Source organism: Haemorhous mexicanus, chromosome 8 (assembly GCF_027477595.1).
Source record: "Haemorhous mexicanus isolate bHaeMex1 chromosome 8, bHaeMex1.pri, whole genome shotgun sequence".
Taxonomy (NCBI): domain Eukaryota; kingdom Metazoa; phylum Chordata; class Aves; order Passeriformes; family Fringillidae; genus Haemorhous; species Haemorhous mexicanus.
In genome coordinates this window covers 218,442-244,411 of record NC_082348.1, presented here as the reverse complement: position 1 = coordinate 244,411, position 25,970 = coordinate 218,442, and the positions used below count along the sequence as shown (strand labels likewise).

The 25,970-nt window shown below is 40.4% G+C and overlaps 1 protein-coding gene across 17 annotated transcripts in view; it reads left to right on the top strand.

Moving 5' to 3' along the window:
* The window catches only part of TANC1 (tetratricopeptide repeat, ankyrin repeat and coiled-coil containing 1), a 62,316-nt gene that overhangs the window by 6,014 nt on the left and 30,332 nt on the right, over nucleotides 1–25,970 (top strand). For 3 of the 17 annotated variants that reach the window (XM_059852392.1, XM_059852395.1, XM_059852393.1), the window contains exons 2-4: nucleotides 10,595–10,669; nucleotides 14,532–14,597; nucleotides 22,192–22,395. In XM_059852392.1, coding sequence (XP_059708375.1) covers nucleotides 10,609–10,669; nucleotides 14,532–14,597; nucleotides 22,192–22,395 — 331 coding nt within the window. In that variant the 5' untranslated portion in view covers nucleotides 10,595–10,608. Of the gene's footprint in view, nucleotides 1–8,418; nucleotides 8,448–8,634; nucleotides 8,667–10,594; nucleotides 10,670–14,531; nucleotides 14,598–15,847; nucleotides 15,951–17,645; nucleotides 17,755–22,191; nucleotides 22,396–25,970 lie in introns of those variants that run through there. The other 14 variants (XM_059852401.1, XM_059852403.1, XM_059852402.1 and 11 more) reach the window with 10 other exon arrangements.

The following is a 25,970-nucleotide window of genomic DNA, read 5'->3' as shown; positions in this document are numbered from 1 at the left end:
TGGCTCAGGACAAGCCATAGGCCCACAGGACACGGGGCAGTGTGGAGTGTGGGATCCTGAGGGTGGCTCAGGACAAGCCAGGCCCACAGGACACGGGGCAGTGTGGAGTGTCGGGTCCTGAGAGTGGCTGAGGACAAGCCAGGCCCACAGGACACGGGGCAGTGTGGAGTGTCGGGTCCTGAGGGTGGCTCAGGACAAGCCAGGCCCACAGGACACGGGGCAGTGTGGAGTGTGGGATCCTGAGGGTGGCTCAGGACAAGCCATAGGCCCACAGGACACGGGGCAGTGTGGCGTGTGGCCATGGGAACCCTTGGCTGCAGGCAGGAGCCTGAGTGCTGAAACTCCTTGTCACTGAGTTGTTTCTAACCTTTCTGCCTGCCTGTGTCCCATCTAGCTCAGACAAATCTGTAATTAAAATATTCAGGAATTACAATGTTTGCAGCCAAGCATGAAGACGTTGAAAGAAACCTTTTTGGCTTGTTGCGGGCTATGGTGAGTGCTCTCATTCTGATGGCCTGGCACCCTTGGCCATGGTGGTGCCTCTGCCTCCCCTGTGAATGTCACTAGCTGTCACATAGACCTACTGAGCAGCAGGAGCTGGTGTCACCTGTGTTTTGGCGCCCTTACAGTGCATTTCCAGAAGTGTGTAGGATGAGAGGGTGAGGGGCTGCTGCTTGTTTGCTGCATATTTCATATATTTGATAATTAACTGCTTTAAGACCAAAGGGTTCTGTGAAATGTTTACTGCACAAAACTACAGTTGTGTATATGGTGTAGGTTGTTTTTTTGTGTTGTTTCGGTTTGGTAGTTGTTTTTTTTGGTTTATTGTTTGGAGGTTTTTTGCTTTCTTTTTTATTTTTTTAAGACTAGATCTTAGTCATGGTTAAATTTAGCACCAGCGGGAAAGAAACTGGAGCTTGTTAGCGCACAGGAAACGCCCTGACAGGAGGTTTTTGATGTGTGTTTTTGTGTGTAAATGTGAACTCTGCAGTTCCACGATGGAGTTGAGCCTGTGAATCTTTGGGTAGGTCACAGTAGTTTTACATCTTTAAATGTTGTCTTAGATTCTGGTGGAACTTTGCTTAAGTAATAAATATGTCTTAACTTGTCAAAACCTGGTAGTTTTAAGTTAAATCCAAAGCTGTCCCTCTTAAAACAGCAGAGGTGTTTAATTGCTGAAGAGACAGTTCAGATTTTATCTCTTTCAGCTCTGTTATCTAGAAAAATACTAGAATTTGTGTAGTCTAAAGACTGTGCTTTTCTCTTTTCAGTCATTTACAATTAAACTAATCCATTTATGTCTTAGCAAGTGTCCCTTCCTTAGGACCTATATTTCTGACCATAAACAATTAAGTATTTGAACAATATCCAAGTAAGAGTAAATAGAAGCACAATGTGACCTTTGCTTTTTGGAATTTAAATGAGATGAAAGTTTGTAGAGGCTTGGGTTTGATTCTTTTTATGTGTTGTGAGGGGGTTTTTGTTGCTTTTTTTTTGTGGGTTTGTTTTTTTTTTGTTGTTGTTGTTGTTGTTGCTTTTGAATAAGAATGACAAAACACAAAATATTCTTAGTATGAATTTTAGAGAGACTGGTTTTATGTTTTACACCAGAAATGCCTTTGAGTTCAGTTGATTATTTAGTTAATATGCTTCAAGGTCTGTTTTACACTGGGCTAAATACCACTAAAGTCACAAAGGGATTTTTTTTTTTTGGTGTTAGTAAGGACTGAGTTCCTGGAATTTTCTACAAAATTTTCCAGCAATTGAAAGTCTGAAGAGGAATATTGCTGCCACAAAGTGTAGACGTGATAGGATAAAAATTTCAGCACTTCCTAACTACTGATACAGAATGTTTATGTTCATGCAAGAATTCCTTTGAAAAGTTAGGAGACATTGTGACAAGACATAAAGGGAAGGCTTTGCTTTACTCTCAGATAAACTATACTTGGCAAAGGTAGAATGGAGTATAGGGACATTGTGCCTTCTAGCATCATGTACTAATCGGTTGTGCAGTTTCAGAATTCAGTGGTGCTGGTATATTCAAAACTCTAGCAATACAGAGCTAGTGTGTGTGTTTTTGTTTAGTTATTCTCTGTCTAAGCCATTTTTTGTGCCGCTGTGGTATGTCACCAGCAGCTTATAAAGTGTTTTATACTCTTTTTGAGGTGTTGGGCATAGTTTGAAAGTCTGAGGGGAAAAAAGACCTAATTAATACTTGTTTTTTTCCCTGACCAAAAGTGTTGCGCTTTGTCCTTTAAAGACAATAAGGAAAGAAGAACAAAAGTGACGTTAATTTTTTTTTTTTCTGCTGGAGTTCAAAGCTTGGTAAAAGTCTGCACCAGAAGAATATGCTGAATGGTTTGTCAGGGAGGACTTGTTTCTCTTTTTGCTCCTCCCATGCAGAAGGTTCTCCTGAGACTCTTGCACTCTGTGTGCAGCGTGAGCCACCAGAACTGCCTTGGGTCTCACTGGGGATCTGGGCTTCTCCAGAAAGCTCCTTTTGCTTGTTCCAGGCATCTGCCTCACTAGCATTTGGAGAATCTCACACTGTCCCGCAATCTGGTAGAAAATAGCTTATTTTCTACCTGTTTTCATCATCTCTGCTAATAGGAAAAACAGGTGCTTTTCTTCTCAGTGAGCCCCTTGCTTGAGCCTCCTTTCTTCAATTCTCAGCCTTCCCCAGGACAAAAACTGAATTTTGTTTCTTTGCAGTATTTCTTCTGTTGGCAGGATTTTGACCTGGGTATGTTCTTGTTGGGGTTGCATTGCTTCTCTTGGTATATCAGTGATCTTGACTCGTGTGATATACAGTGGGCTTGTAGGTGTCTCAGGAGCAGGTTAAGGGGGGGCAATATGCACTGTCTTGGCAAGGTTTTAAAGATTTACACAGACTTAAGATTTTAATGAATAATTTTTTATTTTTTTTTAAGTATAAAAGTTTGTGTTCCACTAGTAGTCAAATTCTGGTTGTAAGGATTTAAATTTATTTAGTTTGGACACTTTCCTATGGAAGGAATGCTTTCTGGCATCTGAGTTAGAAACTATAGTGGTGCTTGGCTGTTTAATTACTGAAAACAACAGGACATCTGTAAAATTTTAATAAATACAGGCTTGCCGGGTATTTAATATTTTTGGTAAGAGCATGTAGGATCTTGTCTACACCAGGGAGTTATTGCAGGATGGGGGAGGGTGTGAATGTGAAGCACTTTCCCCCTTGTATAGACAAGCCTTTAATTTTCTTGAGTGAACTCTGGGATGTTCTGGGTATTCCATGTTGTTGTCCTTAACTTGAGCTCTGCAGGGGCTGACAAGGAGTTAGTCATACTGCAAGCCTGTGTCTGGTTCATGTGAATGATCTCCCTAGTTTGGGGTCTGTGTGTGTGTAAAGAGGGCCCATACCTGCCAGGCTGGGGCTCGGGGGAGGCCTTGTGTGTGATCCATTGGGGCAGGAGCGTGCAAACAGACAATAATAATGCTGTAACCAGGGCTCTCAGTGCCACTGCGTTGTTCGCTGGAATGAGAAGTGATTCAGGGGAAAGAGTTGGGAGAACGTGGATGTCAGAGTGTTTGTTGTGGTTTACACTACAGAAGAATGCCTGAGTCTGGTCCATAAAATAACACAAGCAGGTAATTAAAAATGGAAGGTTTACATTTCACAAGAGACAGAAAAAGGCAGCATCCCAGGATCTGAGGTGGGAAGCAGGGAGAGTAATATTTTTGTTTTGCCTCATTCTGATGAGTGATATTTCAGGAAATAGCCAAGCTATTCTAACAGTTTGTTGTGATTCGAGGGGTGGCATTCCTCCCTTCTGTATCTGCTGTGAGATCCTTCTTTTTTCCTACATCATCTCCTCTGTAGACACAGAGAAGATGAATCGCATCTGACACGATGCAGCAGGAGCACCGGGCTGACCCCACTGGCCATCTTGTAAAGGCTCTGCCAGTATGACTGTGAGAAGACTGGGCTTTGCTCCTCCCAGGTGAAATGGAAATAAGATTGTTCCCCCTCCTGCAGGCTACTGGGAGCTGTCATATGTTCTGAGATGCTCTGAGGTTGAAGAGGCAGTATATATAGATACCCAACATACTTCCTGGATTATGTGAATTTAATGTCTGTTCTTTAGGCATCCTCAAAAATGGTAATGTTTAATTCCAAAGTTTGCTAATTTATTTTGTCCACAAAGATGTATACCCTTGTGTATGTGTGTAGCTGTGCAATTGTGCTAATGTGTCCTGGATAGTCCAGTATGTTTGAGCTTTGTGTTGCTTGTGTTGCTGCTCATTCCCACATTTTATGGTCACTTAGCACTTGCTTTTCTTTTATTATTTTTGGGAGGAGGAGGGTTGCAGGAGGTACTGTCATGTTATATTAATTGCCATTAACTGTCTAAGTCAAATCCAGCACAGGGATCAATTTAGACAGTTATGTTCTCTGAAGGAAGTAATTTTGCTTTGTATTTTTAATAGAGGTTTCCAATATTTTCTTGTGTGACTTGCCCTAACCAGGAGGCTGGACCAGATGACCTCCAGAGGTCCTTTGCAACCTTAACCATTCTGTGACTCTGCCCTAGTCAAAGAAGTCGTAGTGAATCCTAATGTTTCCTTTCTGTCATTTTGGATATTTCAAGCTATTGTTGCACACATACCACTCTACCTCTAGGAACTAAAGCTAAGGATAGTTTTTCTAAGGAAGAAAACATCAATATCAATTTGAGGTCAGAGTAGTGTATTTTAAAAGCCATATTAAAACCTTCAAAATTGTTTACACAGTAATAAATATGTTCATCTCTGCCTGTGAAGCAGGAAGTAAGTAACATGTTGTTTGTATACAGATTTTGGATAGAGCTCTGCATTTGATTTCTAGAAAAAGTGAGTGACTGTGATTCCCCACCCAGGTATTTTGTGATTTGGGTTTATAGAAAACATACTGTCCCAGAATTTCTAAGGGTAGCTGACATGGGGAGAAAAGATTGACACCAAATACAGGTGCATGTTCTGGTGTATGCTTGAATAGAGATCTGTAGTGTTAGGAGAAAACTATTAGTAAAACAGGAGAAAAACTCCATGAAAAAGCAGACAATAAAATCCTGAAAATACCTGATAAGGATGAACAATATAGGAGATTTGGAACTAGATATGATAAGCAACTAAAACAGAAAGAAGCTTTATCAGCACCCTTTTATGTTAGCATTCAAGCAAATACAGCTGTCATTAGTGTGATGTTTCTTTAAAAAAATAAAAATCTCAGGTATACTAGATTGATTGAAAACCCATAAAGTAGCTGTGATGATGAAAAAATGTCACCTCTTTTGTATTCTGGACATAATAGTGACCTTGTTTGGGATTTTGTTTGGATTAGTTAGTTTTAATTTTGTTTTGTAAGTCATAACTGAAGAACGGGAAGACTGTAGAAAAGGGTAGATGGCTGTGGTCTTGGCATTTTCTCTGGAGGGTCTCAGCATAATGGGAACAAAAAGTCTAAAACACCTCTGCTGTGGTCAGAAAAGCTGTGAACAGGTAAGATTTTCAGGTTGTGTTGACAGCTGCTGCTCTTCTTTCCCAGTGTAGCCAGACAGGTGATTCCACTCGTGATTCTCCATCTGCATGATTGCTGAATCCTTTGGGTTGGTTCAGACGGGGGCTTGTGACCTTTGGAGTGAATGGTTGGGGCTTGTGAGTGCTCTCCATCTGCTTCAGTGAAGATCAGTTTCTTCAGTGCTTCAGGGTAGTTACAAGTAGTGGGGAGCACTCATCTCTGAAATGATGATAAAGAGAAATTTTTGCAGTGTCTGGCACCTGCCCAAGATTTTTGGACAGCAGTCAAATGAAGCGACCAGCTTTTCCCTTGTGTTGGCAGCCCTCAGGGACACTGGCCAAAATAATCGGCAGTTTGGTAAAAGAGTAACGTAGCAGAAAACTAGGTGATTGCAGGGCATAAAAGTAACATCTCTGGCATCTGAGAAATGAAATCTAGATCCAGACTGGTGAGAAAAAAGCTACTGCAGAAGCACATTCTAACAGCTAATATGATAATGAGGTTTTTCTCACACTTCCTCATCTTTCACCTCTTACTGTATTTTAATAGTGCTTCAGGGCATAATTCCACTTCAGAAGTGAACAACAAACTGGAAACCTTGCTGTTGTTTAGCAGTTTCCTTTTAAACTGCTGCATAGCTTTCACTGGGTCAGATGAGAGGGAGGAAACGTGGTGTGTCTCACTGGTAAGTTTGATAATGATTGAGTGAAGAGCAAATGATTCAAATGTTCTATGGCTTGTCAGTTTTGTATCTGTATTTTATCTGTTTTGTACTTAGATTGATCTTTCTGCATGAGAAATGCCTACAAAGGGTAAAGGCCATAACTGTTTAGGGTATTGTATAAAAATATTTCAATAATAACTATTTAGTGGGTCTGGCTAAATATAGTGTATTGGAAACATTATATATGCCACTTGGCTGTAGGGACAAAGGGTCAGGGACAGACATCTCCAGTGTATGCTTTATTATTTTCATTCATGTATTTGAATAATCATAACACAAATATATCTCACTGGAAATTGTATCTTAAAAGTAAAAACACTATTCTCTTCAAATGTCTGTTCCTGCATGAATTAGTAGTCACATATCTGGGAATATGCCCTCTGTTTATTACAAAATGCTAGATATTGATGGCCCAAAATGTAGTAATTTTGAAGGATTTTTTACTTACTGTCTTGATTTGTTGGATCAGTAATACCTACCTTGCTCCTTTAAGTATTGTTTTTTGCTATATATTCCTCTTGTTTGAAATCTGCAGTTCAGCTAAAGGACTTTGAATTTGCCAGAAAAGGGAAATGTTGGAACTTTTTTGTGTGACAGATAAAATGACACTCTTAATGTGTTTGTAGGCAGTGAAAGCAGTTCTGATTAAACGAAGTTTTCTTTTGAAGCTTAGGATTTTGGGATTCAAAGATTTGAACCTTTGGATTCAAAAATGCAAAATACACTTTAAAAAATACAGATTATTTGAAGTATGTGTTTAATAAATCCCACACTGAAAGGTGGCAAATACTTAAGTACTTCTGTGCAGACAGTAGACTATGTTCTACCCTGTATTTCTTTGCAAATAAATGCTCACTGGTTTTGAGGATCCAAATCTGGAAGCTTGACCACAGCTGTGGCTAGTAATGTAAGGAGTGTAAATGTCAGCAGGGCATGGGCATTAGCTCAGGTGCTTACCTGCTATGTGGGATTAGTTTATTTGACCTCTGCAGTAGTGATGAACTCCTGTGGGTAGATCTTTGAAAATAACCCTTTCCAAAAGGTGAGGGAGGTGCAACAAGAACTGTGAATCATCTTGTTCCTGATGTTTGTGTCTTCAGTAGTAGTTTTACATGGAAAACACTCCCATGCAAGGAAGTTGCTGAGTTTTAAGGAGAGACTTGCAGGCTGAGTGAAAATGTAGGGAGATTTTTCCATCTCTGCTTTTCAGAGGGGATTCCTCAGGTAATGAAGTACTTAATTTACCAAGGTTGAGACATGAACGGTTGTATGTGACATAAAATTTGTGTTTTATAAAGCTGATGATGCTTTGGAGTTGTTCATTAACAAGCTGATCATTATAAATTCTTGAATCAAGGGGCTTTCTACCCTTTCCCTTCATGGTCTGAGCAGGAAGCATGTATGGAATGGAATGTCTTCTGCATCTGAAGGAAACAGTTGAACTGGTGGGAGGACAGCATCCATTTGAAAATGCTTTTGGTGTGAGCTGGGAGTCCACCTTTGTCAGCAGCTGACAGGGTCTTCAACAAGCAGAAGAGTTCTGTTGGGACATTATTATTAGCACTCTGGGATACCAAGTCCACATCTAATACCCGTTTTAAAATGGGAATGATAGTTTTTAAATCTTTAAAAAAACCCAACAAACACCAAACAAGTGGTTTCGTGGCAGAATTTAAAAATTGGAATTAAGAAATCATGAACTGGAGTTGTTTACCAAACTGAAGCAATTGCAATAGCTGAAAGGGTTCCTGAGGTCTGAGTCAGGGACTTTTTCTACATCAGCTTAGCTGTGAGAAGAGAGAAAGTGCAGTGTGCTTAGACAACGTGCCAGCGTTACTGTAAAATATCCTATTAGTACAGTTATCTTTAAAACAGAACAAGACCTAGTATCTTGTGCCTGATTCACGGGATGAGAAATTATAAATGCACACTATCGCTGTTCACTTTAATTGGTGTTACTGAGGTGTGATCTATGGGTATGAAGAAATATGTTACCTGAAGCTGAAATGCTTTTGAATGTATGTCAGTAAGCATCACAGTAGGTGCAAATAACTTTGGTATATCTTTTGGGTTTGTTTTTTTTATTTTTTGAGTAGCACTGTCTGAAGTGTTTCTAAGCTGTTGGTTCATTCCCTCAGCGTTCGCCTGCACGCTCTGGAATGCGAATGATGTTATGCTGGACCCAAGGTAGTGGTTTTAGCATTACTTCAGAAGACAGGTTATTTTTTATACCTTTCAGCTTGCAAACAAAGAGCATTGCTATTGCTTTGCTGTTGCAGCCCTTAGGGTTAGCTCTCTCTGTGTTCATAACACACATAGCAAAGGTGAGTTGCTTTGGAAGTACTTATCTTTACTTTTGCATTTCATTTTATAGGGGAAAAGGAAGGAAGCGGACTTTATTTCCAGGTAATAGGCCCTTTTTGTATCCACACTGATTGTGGTCTGGATAAGCAACCATCTTGCATGCCAGTTGTGTTCTGTGTTAGAACAGATCAGTGAAGAACTCTTTGCACAGTAGGGAAATTGGCCTCAATTCCAAAAAGAGAAAATCTAGGATGGAATTGTCCTTGATTCCTTTTATTTGGTCTCTCATTAACCCTTATCTATATTCTAAGAATAGGAATGACATATACTGTAGAGTTTCAGTTCCATATGAAGCCTGTCTGTCCTGATTAATGGAAAATTCACACTTCTATTTGCAAAATAAGAAAGTTAAATATAATATGTGACTTTTCGGGTCTTCCTTTTTTCCTTCCCCCTGCCACTCTAGCTATGTATGTAAAGTACCTTTCTTAGGTTCTGAAATTCATTAACACCTTCAGGTCCTACCATTGCATAATGTAGGCTTTCTAACATGGCGGATGGTTTTTGTATGCTTATTTTGATACATTTATTTTCCTTTGTATCCAATAAGTAATCATAAATTACTTCATTTTAGTGTATTTCATTTTCCAGTTAGATGATCCAGTTTTGGGGGTGTGTTTGTGAGCTTTTTCAGTTTTCTTGATGCTGAACGTGGAGAGGGCTGATTAATTTCCATTCTTTGGGAAGCAGCTGGAGGTGTTGCAGAGCCTGTTGGCCCCGGCAGCACACGGGATAGCAGAGTCTGGGCTGTGTGTGCCGGCAGAGCTGCAGCGTGTGCTGTCCCGTGCCACCCCTCAGCACAGCTTCTGCCTGCCTGCCTGCCTGGGGACCAGCCCGTGGCATGCCTGGTTGTCACCTGTGTGAAGCTGTCGGAGAGCTGCCTGTGGAGTATGATCCAGGCCCTGGAAACCTCTCATCTTCTGGGTACCGTTAGTTGCATACGCTTCAGGTTATTCATAGGAGCTGAACAATTCTGTTGTACTGATTTCTCTTTCTCTGCTTTATTTCATCAAATAAAGAGAACTTTCTGAGGAATCCATAGTTTTTGGATGGAAGACTTCTGCTTTTCCTCTTGATTTCATGTGGCATTCGTGGCTGTCTGTTACATAAGACAGCATAGTCAGATTACTTTTTCCTCCCCTTCTTGTTGCATATTCCGTACCGAAAGTTTTCTTAAATGAGATACCTTTTGAATTTTTTAATAGAGAAAACAAATGAAATTACAATTGTCAGATGCTCCCAGAAAGCTTTTTGGGAAAGAGGTGATCTTCATGATTCCTTCCATTCTGTTTTCCTTGCTTTGTAACTGAAGTTACTTCTGTGAAAGAACTGTCTTTCAGGTTTATCAGCCCAAATACATTTTTCTTATACTTCATACTTCTCTGAAATCTGCAGTGACCTGCAGTCAACCTCTGCTCACTTGAGCTTGACTGTTAAGTGTGCCGTGTGGCAGGCAGAAAGCGTTGTGGGGATGGAGGAGTTTGTTCCTTAGTTCCCCTGTGTGCGGTGTGTGGGCGCAGGTGAGGGTGGTACCATGTCCTGCTGTTTTCCCTGCTGGACAGTCTTGCAGTTGGCATTCCCAGCTGACACCAGGCCGCTCCTGTTGCTGCCAGTCAGGTGGCTGAACTCCAGTCAGAAGTTAGAGCTTGATTTTAGTTTATTTTGCTGGAGTGTCTTAGGGCAACTTACTCAGGTTTAGCCCTCTAACTGAATTGGATGTGGAATGTGGAGAATGCTGCATTACTTTTTGGTACTAAGACAGCAAACTCTTAGTTGCTTAGTTCAAGTATTGAAACATTTCTTGTGCATCAGTACTTTGCTTAACCAAGTGACACTGTAAGAAATAAATGTGACTACTGAAAGGTTTCTTGTAATTACCTCAGTGTTTTATTTGTGTTGATCCTGTTTTTTGTTTTGACTTGTGTGAATAGACATTGCATTTATTTTTGTTTCTCTCTGTTATTCTCTAGGAGCAACATTTAAAATGTTAAAGGCCGTTCTAAAAAAGAGCCGAGAGGGTGGCAAAGGGACCAAGAAAGATCCAGGTATGAATATTATTGTGATGCTTTATAACCCAGGTGAGTTGAGCACTGCAAACCCAGGACTGTCCATCCTGTGGTGCAGCAGGTCCTGTTCTGGGGCAGCTCCCTGTCTGCCTCCCCAGCTGCTGAGTGGGGAGCAGGAGCTGCAGCTCTGGACCTGCCTGCAAGGCAGCTCCAGTGCAATTATTGCTGCATGTCCAGCAGGCAGCACAGGGGAGAGCAGCTGGTTGTGGTTGTTGCCCTAGAAGTGCTGAGAGCAGGCTGTGTGTGCTGTGCTGCCCTAGAAGTGCTGAGAGCAGGCTGTGTGTGCTGTGCTGCCAGCTCCTACACAGCCTGGGGCCAGGCCTGCTGACCACAGAAATGCACTTCAAAGTGCTTATTCCGTACGTTACAAAGAAACTCAACACTGGTTATGTATTATGGGCAATAGAATTTTTATTATGTATGTCTTTTGAAAAAAAAATTATTGAATTAGTGAAAAGTTATTAAGCTGGTTATCAGGTTTCTGGTATGCGCTGGTTTTTGCTTTAACTACAGAGATTTTTTGAAGGTAAAAGTAATCATTATCAACAAATCTTACTTAAAATAAAATTTATTTTAATACTGACCATAAATTTAGTAGGCCACTACTTACCTACATTACCTTCCAGGAAGAAGGGTAACTGAGAGCTCTCATTGCCATTTTCAAGGGCAGAGAAGGCCCAGCAATGCTTGTTGGGGAGGAGCAGTAGCTGCAGATGTGCAGGTGTTTGTGACTGGTATGAACGTGCCTGCTCTGTGCCAGGCGTGCTGAAGTCTTTGCTGCAGTGGCTGAAAAGCTCATGGACTTGAGTTAAAGTGACCTGGTTTTCAGTGTTACATTTTTAACTTCAAACTATTAATGTAGTCTGACATTTCAGATTTTCTGATGAGTTTGATCCTAAATTATCCATTAGAGTAAATTTATGCTCTTTGGCAACATGAACTCCTTACTTCCAGAGTAAAATACAAATAAATCTGAATACTTCTTAAATGTATAAAGGACAGAGCATAATAAAGCTGCCACATCCTTGTTTGCTGGAACCTTTAAAACAACACAATCCTGTTTTCTTGGAAAGCAAGTTGCATACATGTCTTGCATTGCAGCTTTTAAAACTATGAAGTTACACTGAGTCCTACAAGGGGAGAGTATTTTCACTGTTCTTTTGCAAAAATTGGTTCTGAGTTCGTCTGGCAGGTAATATGTTGTTCTTCAGGAAATTTCTGTGGTCTTGTGAAGTTTTCACTCTGCCACAGTTCCTTTCTAAATGACTGAATGATGGGAGCTATGCTGATTAGAAAAAACATTGACACTAGATCAGAGATGCACAGAAATGATCACAGAGCAACACAAAAGGCATCCTGTTACTTTTGTGTGTGCTGCTGACTTGAAGTTACCAGCTGGGATTGTTTAAACAGTGGGCTAAAGATTCCTGTGGTGAGGCTTTCACTGGTACATTTTTTGTTAAAATGCTAGATGGAACTTGGTTTTGGCTCAAAAGGAAAATCAGTCCGTTCAGAATGGCGCTCTGACCAGGCTTTGATTAAAATCTGAAGCTTGGAAAAACCCTTTTCCTGTAGGTCAGAAAGCATGGCTTTTTATTTTAAGATCTCATGACATCTGTCTGTAGTAATGTGTGCAAAATAAGATTTTTCACTTTTTTTGCAAATACAATGCTGCTGTATTTCTGAACAGCAAGAGAAGAGTTAGAGTGTGGGAAGTTTTTTGGTTTAATTTTTGGTTTGGTGGATTTGTTTATTTTTTGGGGGTTTTTTGTTGTTGTTTTTTAAGCAGAGCTCTAGAGTTTCATGTATTAGTTAGATGTTATGGAAACCAGGTATTGGGAGAAATTGGTGAATAGTGCCTGACTAGTGGGAGCTAGAGCAAGGAGGAGTTCAGGAGCAGCTTTTTAAAAGGAAGTAAATAATTGATATGTAATCAGTAAAGTAAATCAGGAAGTAAATAATGGATTTCAGAGATTTTGGGGTTTTTTTTGTATTTGAAGATGATGTGAAAAGTTTGAAGAGAGATGTGTGATTTTATTCTGTTCTGTGTTACACCAGGACTTTCTGTAAAGTTATGTCCATTTATTAGCTTTCTCTGTTGTTCCAAAGGACATTCCAGTTCTTCCAACTGTAAGACATTTCTCCATTTTTAGAAAAGTTGTGAAGCAAGGCAAAGAACATTGGTCTTTGTAGAGCTTATTTTTGTTCGCTCATCTCCCTGGTCTTTAAACTGAAAACAGGGAGAAACTGAAGGGGTTTTTTTGATTGTAGAGTTTTCCAACTTCATGACCCTTTGGATATGGAATAGCATAGCAACAACAGCTTAAAATTTCCTGTTCTCTGAGAGAGTAGAAATTCACCCCAGCGATGGGAATTGACTAGAGAGATAAGACTGGCCATGGCCGCATTAACATTCTTCAAACTGCTGTTGGAGAGGGGAATGCAGTGGTAAATTTAGATGCTTCTCTCAGCTCTGTGGGCACATGGGCTTGATTTTTTGCTTATGAGGTTTTGAGAAATTTTTCAGGTTTTTCAGAGCTTCTGAATGTGGGAGGAAGGAGACAGCACATCTCAGTAGGGCCACCCTGAATGCAGTTGTGAAGACTGCGTGGTCTTTTTTCAGTATATTCATGGTTCAGGGGTGATACTGAGCAGCTAGAAGGTAGTAAAGTCTCCATGGGTCATAGTGGGCAGCCCAGCCGGCGTAGGAGGGACACCAGTGATGAGTTGCAGCTGCGCCTTGACCACATGTGACCATTTGGAGTCAAATTGAAAGGGGTTTAGGCTAAACTGCAACAGCTTAAACTGAAGTAACCCCAGTTGTCCCATGGGTTGCATGAAAGGAACGCCTGGAAGTCTGCGTAATTTAGATCTGAGTGGGATGATTCCTGTTTTACTGAATAGAACTTCCTGTTTGTGTGTTAACTCTATTTTATGAGTTTTACAGCTGGTAGGCTTGTGGAACTTGTGTGAGTAGGAATGGTGGTGTTTTTTTCTGGATTGAAGGCAGGCACAGCTGTAATATTAAAAATTGTAAAAGGGTTAAAGGACAAAAGAAACAACCCTAACTGTTTTAACAGTACTTTGTGTAGATTTTAATACTAGAATTTCTCATTTGCCCTGACATAAGGGCTTAAGAGCTGAAGTTGTGTGTAACATTTTTGAAGTCTAGCTGCTGGGAATGTTGATTGCAGGTTTTAATAGATTCTTAAATTCAGGGTTATCTTGAAAAAGAGGGTTTCAAGAACTAGTATTGATACTTTGAGAGAGAGACAGATGCTCTGCTGAAGAGTAGTAGAATGTCTTGGTAAAAATAACTTCTGCCCTGATCAGATGGAAGGCTGTCACGTGGGAATGTCACTTTTTGAAAAATAATACCTCAAGCAGCACCAAAAGCAGTAGTTATATAGTTGGGCTCAGACCGTAAAGTTGCTTCAGCAGAAATTCTTCTACAACAGTCTTGTAATAAACCCATTTTAAAATGGGCTTATTTGGATGTGTCTGGGAGGCATTGATAGCTAGGTAGGTGGCTGTTGTAGAATTAGATAAAATCTAAATGAAGCAAAATTAGTGTGTTTAAACATGCGCATATGTAATTATCAATGTGCAAACATATATGAACACAGGCGAAAAGAGCTGTGCTGGCAGCAAGTTACATGTAGAGCAGCTTTTGCAAGCAAAACTTAGAGATGTTATTTCTAAATGTGGATTTGAAGATAAGGTGGTTGGTATCCTACTTGGGTAAACAGATATGCCAAACAAACAAAATTTCAAACAAACTAAATTTTTTACGCAGACATAAAACTTTTTCTGCATCCACGTTTTTTCTGGTTTTCTGCAGCATGGAGAAACCTGTCTTTACAGTCCTTCAGACATAGTTATTTCCATACAACAGACATAACTATCTGTAAGTTGATTTTTCTTTTCTCTTGTCCTTCTTTGCATTGGTGATGTACATACTTGGTAAAGGACAGAACCTGAGGGGGAAAAACCCTCAGTCTGCACCTGTAACCTTAAAGTAACAGAAAACTGTTTGGGCAATGTTTGAAACCAAGCAGGAAGGGAGTAAACAGAAGCAAAGTAAAAAGTGGTACTATCTCCTCTTTGTTAGCTTATTGTCATCAAATACATGTTATCTCTTTAAGCTCTTCCAAAGTTTCCTAGTCCTCTAGAGATTGCTGGGGAGGTGTCTCTCCAGTGGGACATGGCAGAGCTGTCTCGCCTTGTGCCCACTGCTGAAGGGTGCGTGCTCTCATTCCTTGCTTTTTGTCTTTTGCTTTGCTTTGTTAATGGACTTTATTTTCTACATTTAGGGTAATCTCAGGTCTTTGTTTCTGCCCTGTGTTTCTTTCTACCTACCATAGAATTGTGTGTTTCTGCTCTCTCTCCTATGTTCTCATAGTTGAGATTTACTTGTTGACCAGTTTATTTCCTTGAGGTTTTTAGCTTGACCTCTGTAGTCACAAGGAGATCTTCTGCCTCTGGCCTCAGCTGAAAGCAGCTGGCTGTTTTTGTTTCAATATAGCACAGAAATTTTTTGTGTTAGTGACACAGTTCAAGCAATCAGAGCCAGAAGAACTGTTGTTCAAGTTCTGCTAGGTTACCTGTAAGTCCTGTCTGTGCCTATGAAGAAGTGATAGTATAAAGAATGTACATAATAAGCTTCAGAATATAAACAAAAAGTACTTCTTAATTATGATTGGTTTAGAAATTCTGCAGAGTTACTCATTCTTAAATGCTTAAAAATGCTTCAGAGATAAATTTTTATTAGTATTTCCTGTTGGGTTTCTGTACTGCCAGCTGCTTTCCAGTATGTAATTACATTTGTTTTCTTTAACTGTCCCAAAGTCAGCAACTTGCTTGCATTTGAGAATCTGCCTTTTTTTTTTTTTTTTTTTTTTTTTTTTTTTTTTTTTTTTTTTTTTTTTTTTTTTTTTTTTTTTTTTTTTTTTTTTTTTACTTATTAAGCAAAATATCATTCAGTATAAAATACATGTAATGTATTTTGATTTTAAAAGAAAATAAAATCCGGTATATTAAGTTTTTACAGAACATACTCAGCTATTTCAGATGGCTTTGTAGTAGCGTGACCATTGTCGTTCTGTTGACCCAATATCAGGCCTGAGGGAACACGAATAATGGCAGTATTGTGCTTAGTTTGCAGTGTTCTTCCTGCACTAAATCCCATCAGAAGTTGAACATCAAATGTAGTACATGGTATGCCTGGAAACTTCATTGATGTCAGTAGAAATTCAGTGTGGTAAGTAGTTGGGACTTTCAGGTTTTCCAGCTTCAGGGCTTGTTAGATATTAATAGTAGTGGTCAAATAACAAGGGACAGATTATTATGTCAACCAAAAGATGATGTTTAGAATGCAGCAACGTAGTGCTTTAAAGGCAAGGAATCTGGAGAAACAAGATGGGTGGTTTTGGTTTCTGAAAAAAAAGTTATTGAAGTACTTATGGATTTGTATACATCAGACTTTCAGTGATTGCCTGCATATTTAGATTTTTTAAATTATTATTTGGTCTGCAAAAGGGTCCATATTAATAAATCTTTCTTGTGTCTTGTTTGATTCAGATCTGGTAGATCAGACCTAAATTTTTTCAATACACTTTGAGACTTAGTTTTCATTTGCATTAGTTTCCTTCTTATGTTCAGGTATCTTCATGTAGGTATCTTTAGCTTAAATATGGGTGTACTGACTTCTAAATGTTTGTATAGAATGGAGGCTTTATTTCTGCATTATGTTCCATTGCAGGCTGGCATATCATCAGTTATTTTTGTTTGTCTGCCTTGCCCTTTAGGAATGTTGTATACTGAACAAGTTGGATGAAATCTGTGAATTCAGAATTTCTTCTCTTTTATTCACATCATCAGATACAATTAAGAAATTGAGATTATACTTAGTATTCTTTTTCATAAGTAAAATGGCTTTCAAAGGCACGAGCTGTGATTGCTTGTATGAGGTTCCACCACCCCTGTTTTACTTTCTCCTTTTCTTTTTAACCAAGGCCCCAGTTGCGTGCCTGGTGTGCAGCACTGGGGCAGCACTTGGCATGATAAACAGAAATGTGCTGAAATTCACTGTCACTGGGTTTTGGGGTTTTTTGTTTGTTTTTTTTTTTTTTAGTTTGGTTGGTTTTTTATTTATTGTTTTTATTGCCAGTGGTAACTAAATTGCTACTCTGAAAAGTGAAGCTGCTGTACAGAGCAGCCTAATTTTTTCTTAACACCTAGACCTACTATTTAATCTTTATTTTAAAGCTGAGTGTTTGAAGAATTACTTGCCTGTAGCAGTAAAGGTTTGATTCTCAGCTGACTGTGGTCAGCTAAATGCAGCTTTTAACACCCCTGTCTTGCATTATATCTAACTCAGCATTTCTGAGGAATACACTCTGAACCCAGCTGACAGCATCAAGGTACCTTTCTGGAAAACCAAAAGGCCATTAAATAAAGTTTGCCTTTTAAAATCTAAATATGTAAATTCAATTGGCTTTTTCTGTCCAAATGCTCTGTGATATTAGGCTTTGAATTTTAAGAGCAAAGGACATTAGTGCTGCATGAAGTACACATTCACTGTCTGGAACATTGAACTTGGAATGGAATACTTTTAAGTTTTGGTTTGATTTTTTGTTGTTACTCTAAAAGTACCTTGCAACAGAAGATGCATTGTTTCATGGTTAAAATATGGAGCTGGTTTTGATTATCTTGTGTTGCTTTGCCCACTTTCAGCTGCTCTTGTCAGTTATTTAAGAGCTTAAGCTTTTTTGGTGAGCATTCAGTATTTAATGTGGTGAATGTCTTTTCAGAAGCTAATTCCAGTGATGTACCATGTACATATAAAAACCACCCCTCAAAAAAAATTCTGCCCTTGAAACACATATGCAAATTACTTCAGTGGTCCGAATAACCTCTCTTTTTCCCTGTTTTTTTTTTGTTTTTTTTTTTTAAGACCTACAGGAGAATGTTAATACTTTGTGTACTGAAAAAATAATCCAGGGTGCAGAAATAAATGCCAGAAAGTGAGCAAATAATGTCAAGTACAAGCAGAGTTGGCAAAGGTTAGCCATTTAAACCATTTATTCTAATTTTACTGGGTTGTTTCTCACTCATTGCACTTCACTGCTTCCTTTGCTCAGGCCGTAATGCGTTCTCTTCCCATTCCCTGCTAGTTTCTCTCTTTTTCTGGTCTTCCCAGAGTCTCGAGAGCAAAAGAATTAAATGCTTCTCTCCCCTCATGCGTGTATTTTCCATGCCAGCAGCCTGTGTCCTGTCCCAGAGGGCTGGCTGTGGATGGCTCCACTTGGCAGGAGTGGTTCTGCAGCTCCTGGTCAGTGTTTGTACTGTGTGACTGGACAGACTGGGACACTGGACTCCCCAAGCCTCCTGGATTGCCCTCTCCTGAAGCTGGGCTGGCTGTGTGTACAAGCACACACATTTCAGTTTTGAAAGACACAACCCTCCTTCAAGGGCAGTGCTTAGTGTTTTACAATGAAAATGAAGCACCTTATACTTGGTCACTGAGCCAGGTTACAGAGTTCTATGTTCACTTGCCTGTCAGTTCTATTGAAAGACTATCAAACCCACTGGGTTTCATAATCCTCAAACAGTTTCTTACTGCTTAGACATAGAAATGCCTTGTTCTGGAAGGGACTTTCCAGTTTGGATGGATTTCCTTGTTCTTACAACTGTTTTCTTTTTCCCACATGTAGTTTTCTTCTGAACTTGTCTGTAAGGTTGCATCTTCTCTTAATATTTGTTAGGGTGAGACACATCCTGTGGAGCAGAGTGGACTTGACTTTGTTAAGACTGTCAGTGGTAACATGTAATCAGTGCTGCATGTGGTGGTGTCCTTCACTCTCTGGGGTTCACAGGGAAGGGAGCCTTGGTCTTCAACAGCATCCTGCACTTTTTTTCTTTTTAATGCATCTGAAACAGAACTACAGAATTTAGGATTTCTTCCATTGTAGCATGATTTTATATCAGATTTTTTTCTTAAGTTGGTTGAGAGTCGTGTTTCACTTTAGTAGAAAGATTAAGGGAAAGAAAGACAAAACAGTCTTTCCCAGAAGGACCTGTTGAGGGAATCCATGGAGTGTAGTTTTCTCTGTGGCTGCTCTCAGTATCCAGGATCGAAGAGGCTGCATGTTCATTGTTCCAGCTCTCAATGTTGTAAAGGTAGTGGTCCTGTTCCTTTGTGTTAAAAAGTGATCTGAATTTCCACATCTGCATCAAACTCAGTTTACACATATTTTGGTAACATAGGTAGCCTCCTTCTGGTTTCTAAGCACCTTAAATTGAATGAAGAATTAGATGCATTTTATAATGTTTAATACTGATATAGACAGGTGTGAAGATTTCCATTTTAGTTATCCTACCTATTAAATAGGATTAGTTTGATCTTAAAGTTCAAGTTCTCTTTTAGAATATTAAGCTCAACAAAATTATTACTGTGGTCAGCCATCCTTGTATCTCTTTGTATCTAAAGGAAAAAAAAAAAAAAGTAGTTTGTAGTCAGATTATGCCATTCAGTTGCATCCTTAGGTGCAGCTAAACTGGGATTTGGTTTTCATTCTCCAAGTTTTTTGTGTGTGATTTTTTCAAACTTTTTGTTTCTGTGGTTGCACTGACCACTGAGTAAGAACTCTAGTGTTGATTGATGCTTGTGGAATGTTTTAGTCGAGAGGCTGCTTGGCAGTGGAAAATGTACAACTCAGAGGTTTTAAAAAAATGGAAGTGGGATTTCACAAGACCTTCCCTTATGTGTTTGTTTTACACCGACAAACTTCCACTCCAGAACTGATGCAGCGTGCTTTATACTCTGGTAGATGCCAGGCAACATCATGTGATTTTAAAGTATTTTTCTGGTAGCTAAAATATTTTAAATTACTAATCCTTAAGTTAGTAATAAGTAATTTTGGGATTTTGTGTTTATGTGGCATCTGCTAGTATCTGGGCATTGTAACAGATTGTATTTTGACAGGTATTTCTCATGCATTTTTCTAGTAATGTTTCCCTAATATTAAATTGCTGTGTGGGAAGCATAATCTATTACTGGGTGGATCCCACAAGCTTGGTAATTTTGGGTTTGTCTTGTCCTGTGTAGAGCCAGGTATGTTACAGGAATTTTCCCATTATTTGAATGAAATGTGGAGATTGGTCATCAGTCCGGTTCACACAAAGTAGAAAGTGCAGGGTTAGAACAAATTACATCTATGGGATAGATTTAGAAACTTAGGAAAGGATGATGTAAGCATGTAAAAAGCTTGGCACACCACCTTATCCTACCTGTAATTGAACTGGAGGCAGCTACCGATGAGGTTCCTCGTGCGGGTCTGGGCGCTGCCGTGCCGGGGCCGTGCCTCTGTTGCTCCGTCGGAGGAGCCGCTGGCTCGGCTCTGCACTCGTTAAGGCAGGGACACCGCAGTGTCCCCAGGGAGCCCAGGCAGCCTGCCCCAGGCATGGAGCCGGCCTTGTCCCTGTCCCTGTGCCCACCGAGCGAAGGAAGCCTCGGAGCCAGCCCTGTCCCTGTGCCCGCTGAGCGAAGGGAGCCTCAGAGCCAGCCCTGTCCCTGTCCCTGTGCCCACTGAGCGAAGGGAGCCTCGGAGCCAGCTCTGTCCCTGTCCCTGTGCCCGCTGAGCAAAGGGAGCCTCAGAGCCAGCCCTGTGCCTGTGCCCGCCGAGCGAAGGGAGCCTCAGAGCCAGCCCTGTCCCTGTCCCTGTGCCCGCTGAGCCTCGGCCTGTTCAGCAAGGGATGCCTCGGCCTGTTCAGCAAGGGATGTGCGCTGTGCCAGGCTTCCACTGGAGCTGCTCTTGGGCTGTCAGGGAGTTCTGGGGAAGGGCTGGTCTGTGGCTGGGGCAGCATTCCAGGGACTGTGGTGTACATGCTCTGCAGGTTCCCTGCTATTCCTGGTGTGCAAGGTTTCTGAGCTCGCAGGTGTGGTGTTGGTCTATTACCTTGAGTGAAACAGCTTTTTAGAAAGGGCCTGGAGGAGCAGAGTGCTGTTCCTCCTTTCTTGGAATGATATTTGGGAATGATATTTGTCTAATAGGTGTCTGTTATTCCACTGTATCATAACTGTTTTACACTTAACACAGGGGTTGTTCTGCTTCAGCAGAATGCAGGACTGTTCAAATAGACTGACCATCACTGAGGATATAACACGCTCAGGCTGAAGCCTTGGCTTTTCTCAAGGTGTGGGTTTTGCTCCAAAGAGCTGCTCTGTCTGAACACCATGGCGATGTGAGTGGTAATGTGCAAAGGCTTATTGTAAAATTGGGAAATGAAGTGATTGAAAAGGGGAATTTCTGTGGTACACATTTTATATTTCTGTCTTTTAAGTCATACTGCTCTCAGAATCTGAGTCATGGAAGCCTGCTCTCCACAGCATCAGGAAAAAGAAAAACCAGAGTATTGCTGGAACAAAAATTCCTAAGATGCAGTAGTGTCTCTATATATTGACTGTAAAATATCTTTCATGTTATTGTCATGATCAAATACTCCTAACTTACTGATTAGAGCTATTTAGCTCCATCCAGCTCTCTTCTGTGTTGTAATGTTTCATATACAATAGAGACAAGTAAATTAATTCAAAATTCAAAAGTCTACTAAGAAGGCAGTGGATTACACAGATTATAAAAGGGAAAAGGGAAAAGATCATAAAAGGGAAAAGAGAAATGAAGGAATTGCAGGTGGATGTGTCAACCCTTTTGTACCCCCAACCTCTCAGCAGTCCACCTGGAATACTTACAAATTCCAAACTGCAGCCTAGATATGTATCTAGTAAAAAGCTGTTAAAAGGAATTCCAGTATTTTTTAGTTACATTTAGCTGCATTACCATTCTACTGTGTTTTTCAACACCTTTTGAAGCAAACTCATATATTCTGTATTGAAAAGTAAGTAATAATATCACCAGTGTTAAATCTGTGTTTAGATCAGCTGTTGTAGAAGTTTAATTTTCAAAAGAACATAGAAGGAAAATTCTTAGCCTCTTTACTAGCACTGAAGGTGGGAAAACAAATCTTAGACTGCCCATCTCTGAGTGTACATATTAGTAATCCATCTTTTCATTACATGTAAGGGGTAATTCAACCCTCCTTTAACTAGTTCAGTAAACAGTATTTCAGGTGGTCCTGGCTTTCATGCTAATGCAGTGATGCTAAAACACCTTTTTAGTTTGAAAAATACTTTTATCTTCATAGGGAATTTGATATTAACACTAAGGATGGAATCTGAAATGTGCTGACTCTGTTGAAAGTGAGGGGGGTTTTCTTCTCATTTTTACTCTTAATTACATTAAGTTAGAATGTTGCTTACTTGTGTATTTACATTTTCCCAGTGGTTATCTGGACTTTGCAGTGGAGGTGGCACGGTAGGGCGAGTCATGCTCAATTGTTTCTGGCAAGTGTTTTCTTGTGTTAAATACTTACATTTCAGTGCAACTCTAGGCTGTTTATTTTGGCACATCACCAAATAGATGACAAAATTTTATTTTTAGCAGGTGACTGCTGCCCAGAGAATGCCTCGCAGGTTACAGAAACATCTGGCCACAATGCAGATTTCCCCAGTGGCGAGCAGCCAGGCTCCCAGGACACTTACAGAACAAACTTGGCCAAAGGAGTCTCAATGTCACTGCCGTCCTCGCCTCTGCTGCCACGGCAGTCCTATCTGATGCAGGCAAGAGCAAACAAGAAGTCTCCGGGTAAGATGAAACAGCGAGCAATTAAAATCTTCATAGCATGTTAACTCAGTTATTGATAAATGCTGCATAAAATAACGTAGTAAAATCATGTTAAACTTTTGCAACAAGAGCAAGAGTAGTGCATGTTTCCAGATTTAAAAAGTAATTGGCTATTAAATAGAATGTATTATTTCATGTGGCAAAAAATTAATCTCTTTGGTGTTGCAGATACTTATATTGAAGTGTCTGAATATGATTAAACCTGGTTATTTATGGTTAGTTAATCAGGTAAAGGACTGCTGCAAAAAGCTTTGTTTGTGCATGTGTTAGTGACTGTATAAGAGTGAGTTTTGTTTGTGGCTTTTACAGTTCAACTGTTTTACTTGTATCTTTATACACAAATGTAGTAATAGATAAATTGCTGTGGAAGTGACAAGGAAGTTGTTAGTTTTCAGTGGTTTTATCCTGTGGTGTCTACCCACTGGTGTGGGAGCCAGACTAAATATGGGGCTCCATGGGGCTCCTTTTATCAGCATTCTGTGCATAGAAATCATTCCAGCACACCGGCATCACTTGGGTTCACTCGGGTCAGAGTGGGAGAGACAAGTGAAACTCTCCAGGTTCCTGTTTCCTGTGGAGACACTCAACAGGTTTGAGTTTATAAGGTCTGGGAACAGAGTGTCAAAAGCTGGGCTTTGTCAGCACAGAAAATGCTGAACAGTTGATGAGTTGTGACTGAAAAGCCATGTTCACAATGTCTGCAGAGTCATTCCACTGTGACCCACAGCCAAGGGAAAAGATTTCCTGTGCTGGGAATGAATTGGCATTTAAGCATCATTATTTTGTACAAAGACCTAACCAGGTGATAGGAGGCTGACAGAAACATTGTGCTATTCCTTTGACTTTCACCAAACTCTAGCTAATGGAAGATGATTCAATATAAATTAGCTGTCTGGTATCTGGGACAGGGGAAGTAACAGGATTATACAGATGTCCTAATTTCAAAGCTCTCTATTTCAGTAGCATGACAGCAAGTTACAGATCTCTCAGGATGTGGTGAGAGAAAGAAGAAAGGACTGCGCAGTAGGCTGAAGTAGTGTTCTGAAGTTGGGTTGTAGTGATGAAGTTGTCCAGCAATGGTAGAACAAAATTCTAATTTCAGTCCTCCCAGTTGAGCTTCTTCTACTACAAAGCTAGCATGACCATTGTTTGGATTGGTTATCTTACAGGTGTGCAGATAAAACAGTATTTGTTCTCTTAAAGGGGTAATAGTTGATTGTAGTCTGATTTAGGAGGCTCAACTAAAAGAATGAAAATACTGATTTATAAGGGATGTTCCAAAAAAATGGATTATGGCATTTAAGATATGAATGAAAGATGATGCTGTTGCACTTGAAGAAAATGTTTGCTGCTTTCCTTACTTTAATGATACAATAATGCTTTAACAGAGAAAGGATTCCTTGGAAATCAGTGAATTTCCATCAGTGAATGCCAGAGGTGACTCCTAGGAGAATCTTGCATAAATGTACAACAGCACTTTAGTAAGTTTTGAAGTTAAACTTCAATTAAAACTTCTAATTAATGAGCAAATTAATCCTCATACTGATTCTTGAGACTAGACTAGGTCAGAGAACTGGTGTCATCTCAGGCTGCAGTTCTGTGCCCTACCCTTGGGAGCCCTGGGGACTGTTCCTCCTGCAAGCACTAAGCTGTCCCAGCTCCAAGGTCCTGCATCAGGCAATTTCTCGGGTCAGTACAGCTACAGATCCACTTAGTCCTGACAAGAGGGAAAAGATGGAGCTGCGCAAGTTACAATGATCTTCTGAGACATCAGCTCTTCTGCAGTCAAAAAAGCATTAAGAATTACTAGCAAAGCAATAGATGACTTTAAAAAATAGATGACTTATTGGTATGGAATTGTATAAATCTGTAGTTTGTCCCCTTTGGGAGGAGACGAGCTTTAAAAATCTGCACTAGATTTAGGACAGAGCTAGAACAGGTTTCAGGAATGACTGTCGGTGTGGGATGGCACTGAAGAGAAGTCACGGTAACAGGCTGGAGTGGTGTTTGTCCGCCTAGGAGAAAGGCAGCTGTAGGAAGGAGACAGTGCAATCACTGTGTCTGGCAGCGTTGTGTTCACCTGCTGATGTTGCAGAGTGTGAGAGAAAGGCTGGAGTTCCTGGAACAAAAATCCATCCAGAACTCCTAAAGAGCAAGTAGCCGCTTTTGCCTCAGGACATGATAAGGCACTCAGCAGCAGTCATGAGAGCATAGCAGGGAGTGTGTTTTCCCTTACTGAGATTCCTCTGCAATTTGCTGCTGATAAAGCCCTGTCCGGGATGAACATTCCGTCAGACCTGATTCAGCCATCCTACCCTTCCGTAAAAGAGCTGCTGTTCTGCAGATGCACTTCACATTTCAATGAGTCCTTTTCATCCAAGGGTTACTTCACGTGTCCTGTTCTAGATTAGTGCATGAACATAAATTTACCATGAATTCTCCTACTTGTTGCAATGTTGTATATTGGATTTGCAAGTACTGTAAGTCACTTCCGCAGCAGTTTGTGAGGAACAAAATTCAATAAAGGATTTCCTCCACAGCTTAAAGCATGAGTGTTAAAAATACATCCCGACGGTCTTTCTGTATTGATCTAATTTTACAACTGCTACACAGTTTTTTTGGTTCTTTTAGGATGAGTGCTTTTTGTTGTCCAACTTTGATATGTTTGATTATACTTCTGCTTACAAATGACAGGTGGTGGACTATTGTCTCCTTAAAGAATGAGATTTTGTTTCAAAGGAATGCATTTTTAGCTGCTTTCACCAGGGCCAATGGCCCTTATTTTTGTTAGACAGTAGCATTGGAAGAGCCCCCTCTGGTATTGGTGCCGAGCTGTTTGTGTAAAAAGTGAAATTGACTCAAGAATCTCTACTACAGTCCTATATCTGTTCATATAGGACTGACACTTCCTCACCAGTATTTCTTTGCTAAGAAGTTAGGTTGTCACCATGTTCCCATATTGCGCTTCTAGGTGGAAATCTGAAAGAGCAAATGGGTCCAGCCAGATCATTCTGGGCAAATGATGTGTTACCCTGTGATGGGGTGGCCAGGCCTTCACAGCTCTGTGGCGGTGTGACCCTGGGAGCCTGAGGCCACAGAGAAGAGATGCAGCTTTTCTTTAAAAGCAGTCACGAGTCTTAAAGTGCTCAGGAAAAAGAGCAAGAAATCAATGTCATTTTCAGAGACTTAATGTAGCATCTGAGGCTGCTGCCAAAAGGAAAGATGGGATGCTTAATGTGGCTGAAATGCCCCAGCCTAAATATAGGGTAGGGTTTTATTAAACAAAGTGTGAGAGGGCTTTGGTGTGCCCTTGAACTCTGAACCAAGGAGAAGGATGCATTTTGAAGACCTGAACTGAGGAAGGGAAAAGTCTCTTTATGAAGGGCAATGTGGGACAGTTGGTATCAGACCCACAGTCCCTCTGCAGTGCTCCCTGAAGGGGGTTTGCTCTGTTAGTGTGGGAAGTGCAGAGCAGGAGTTGGCATGGTTGAGAGCCGAGGTGTAGTCCTGAGTTACACATCAGTACTGAGAAGAGT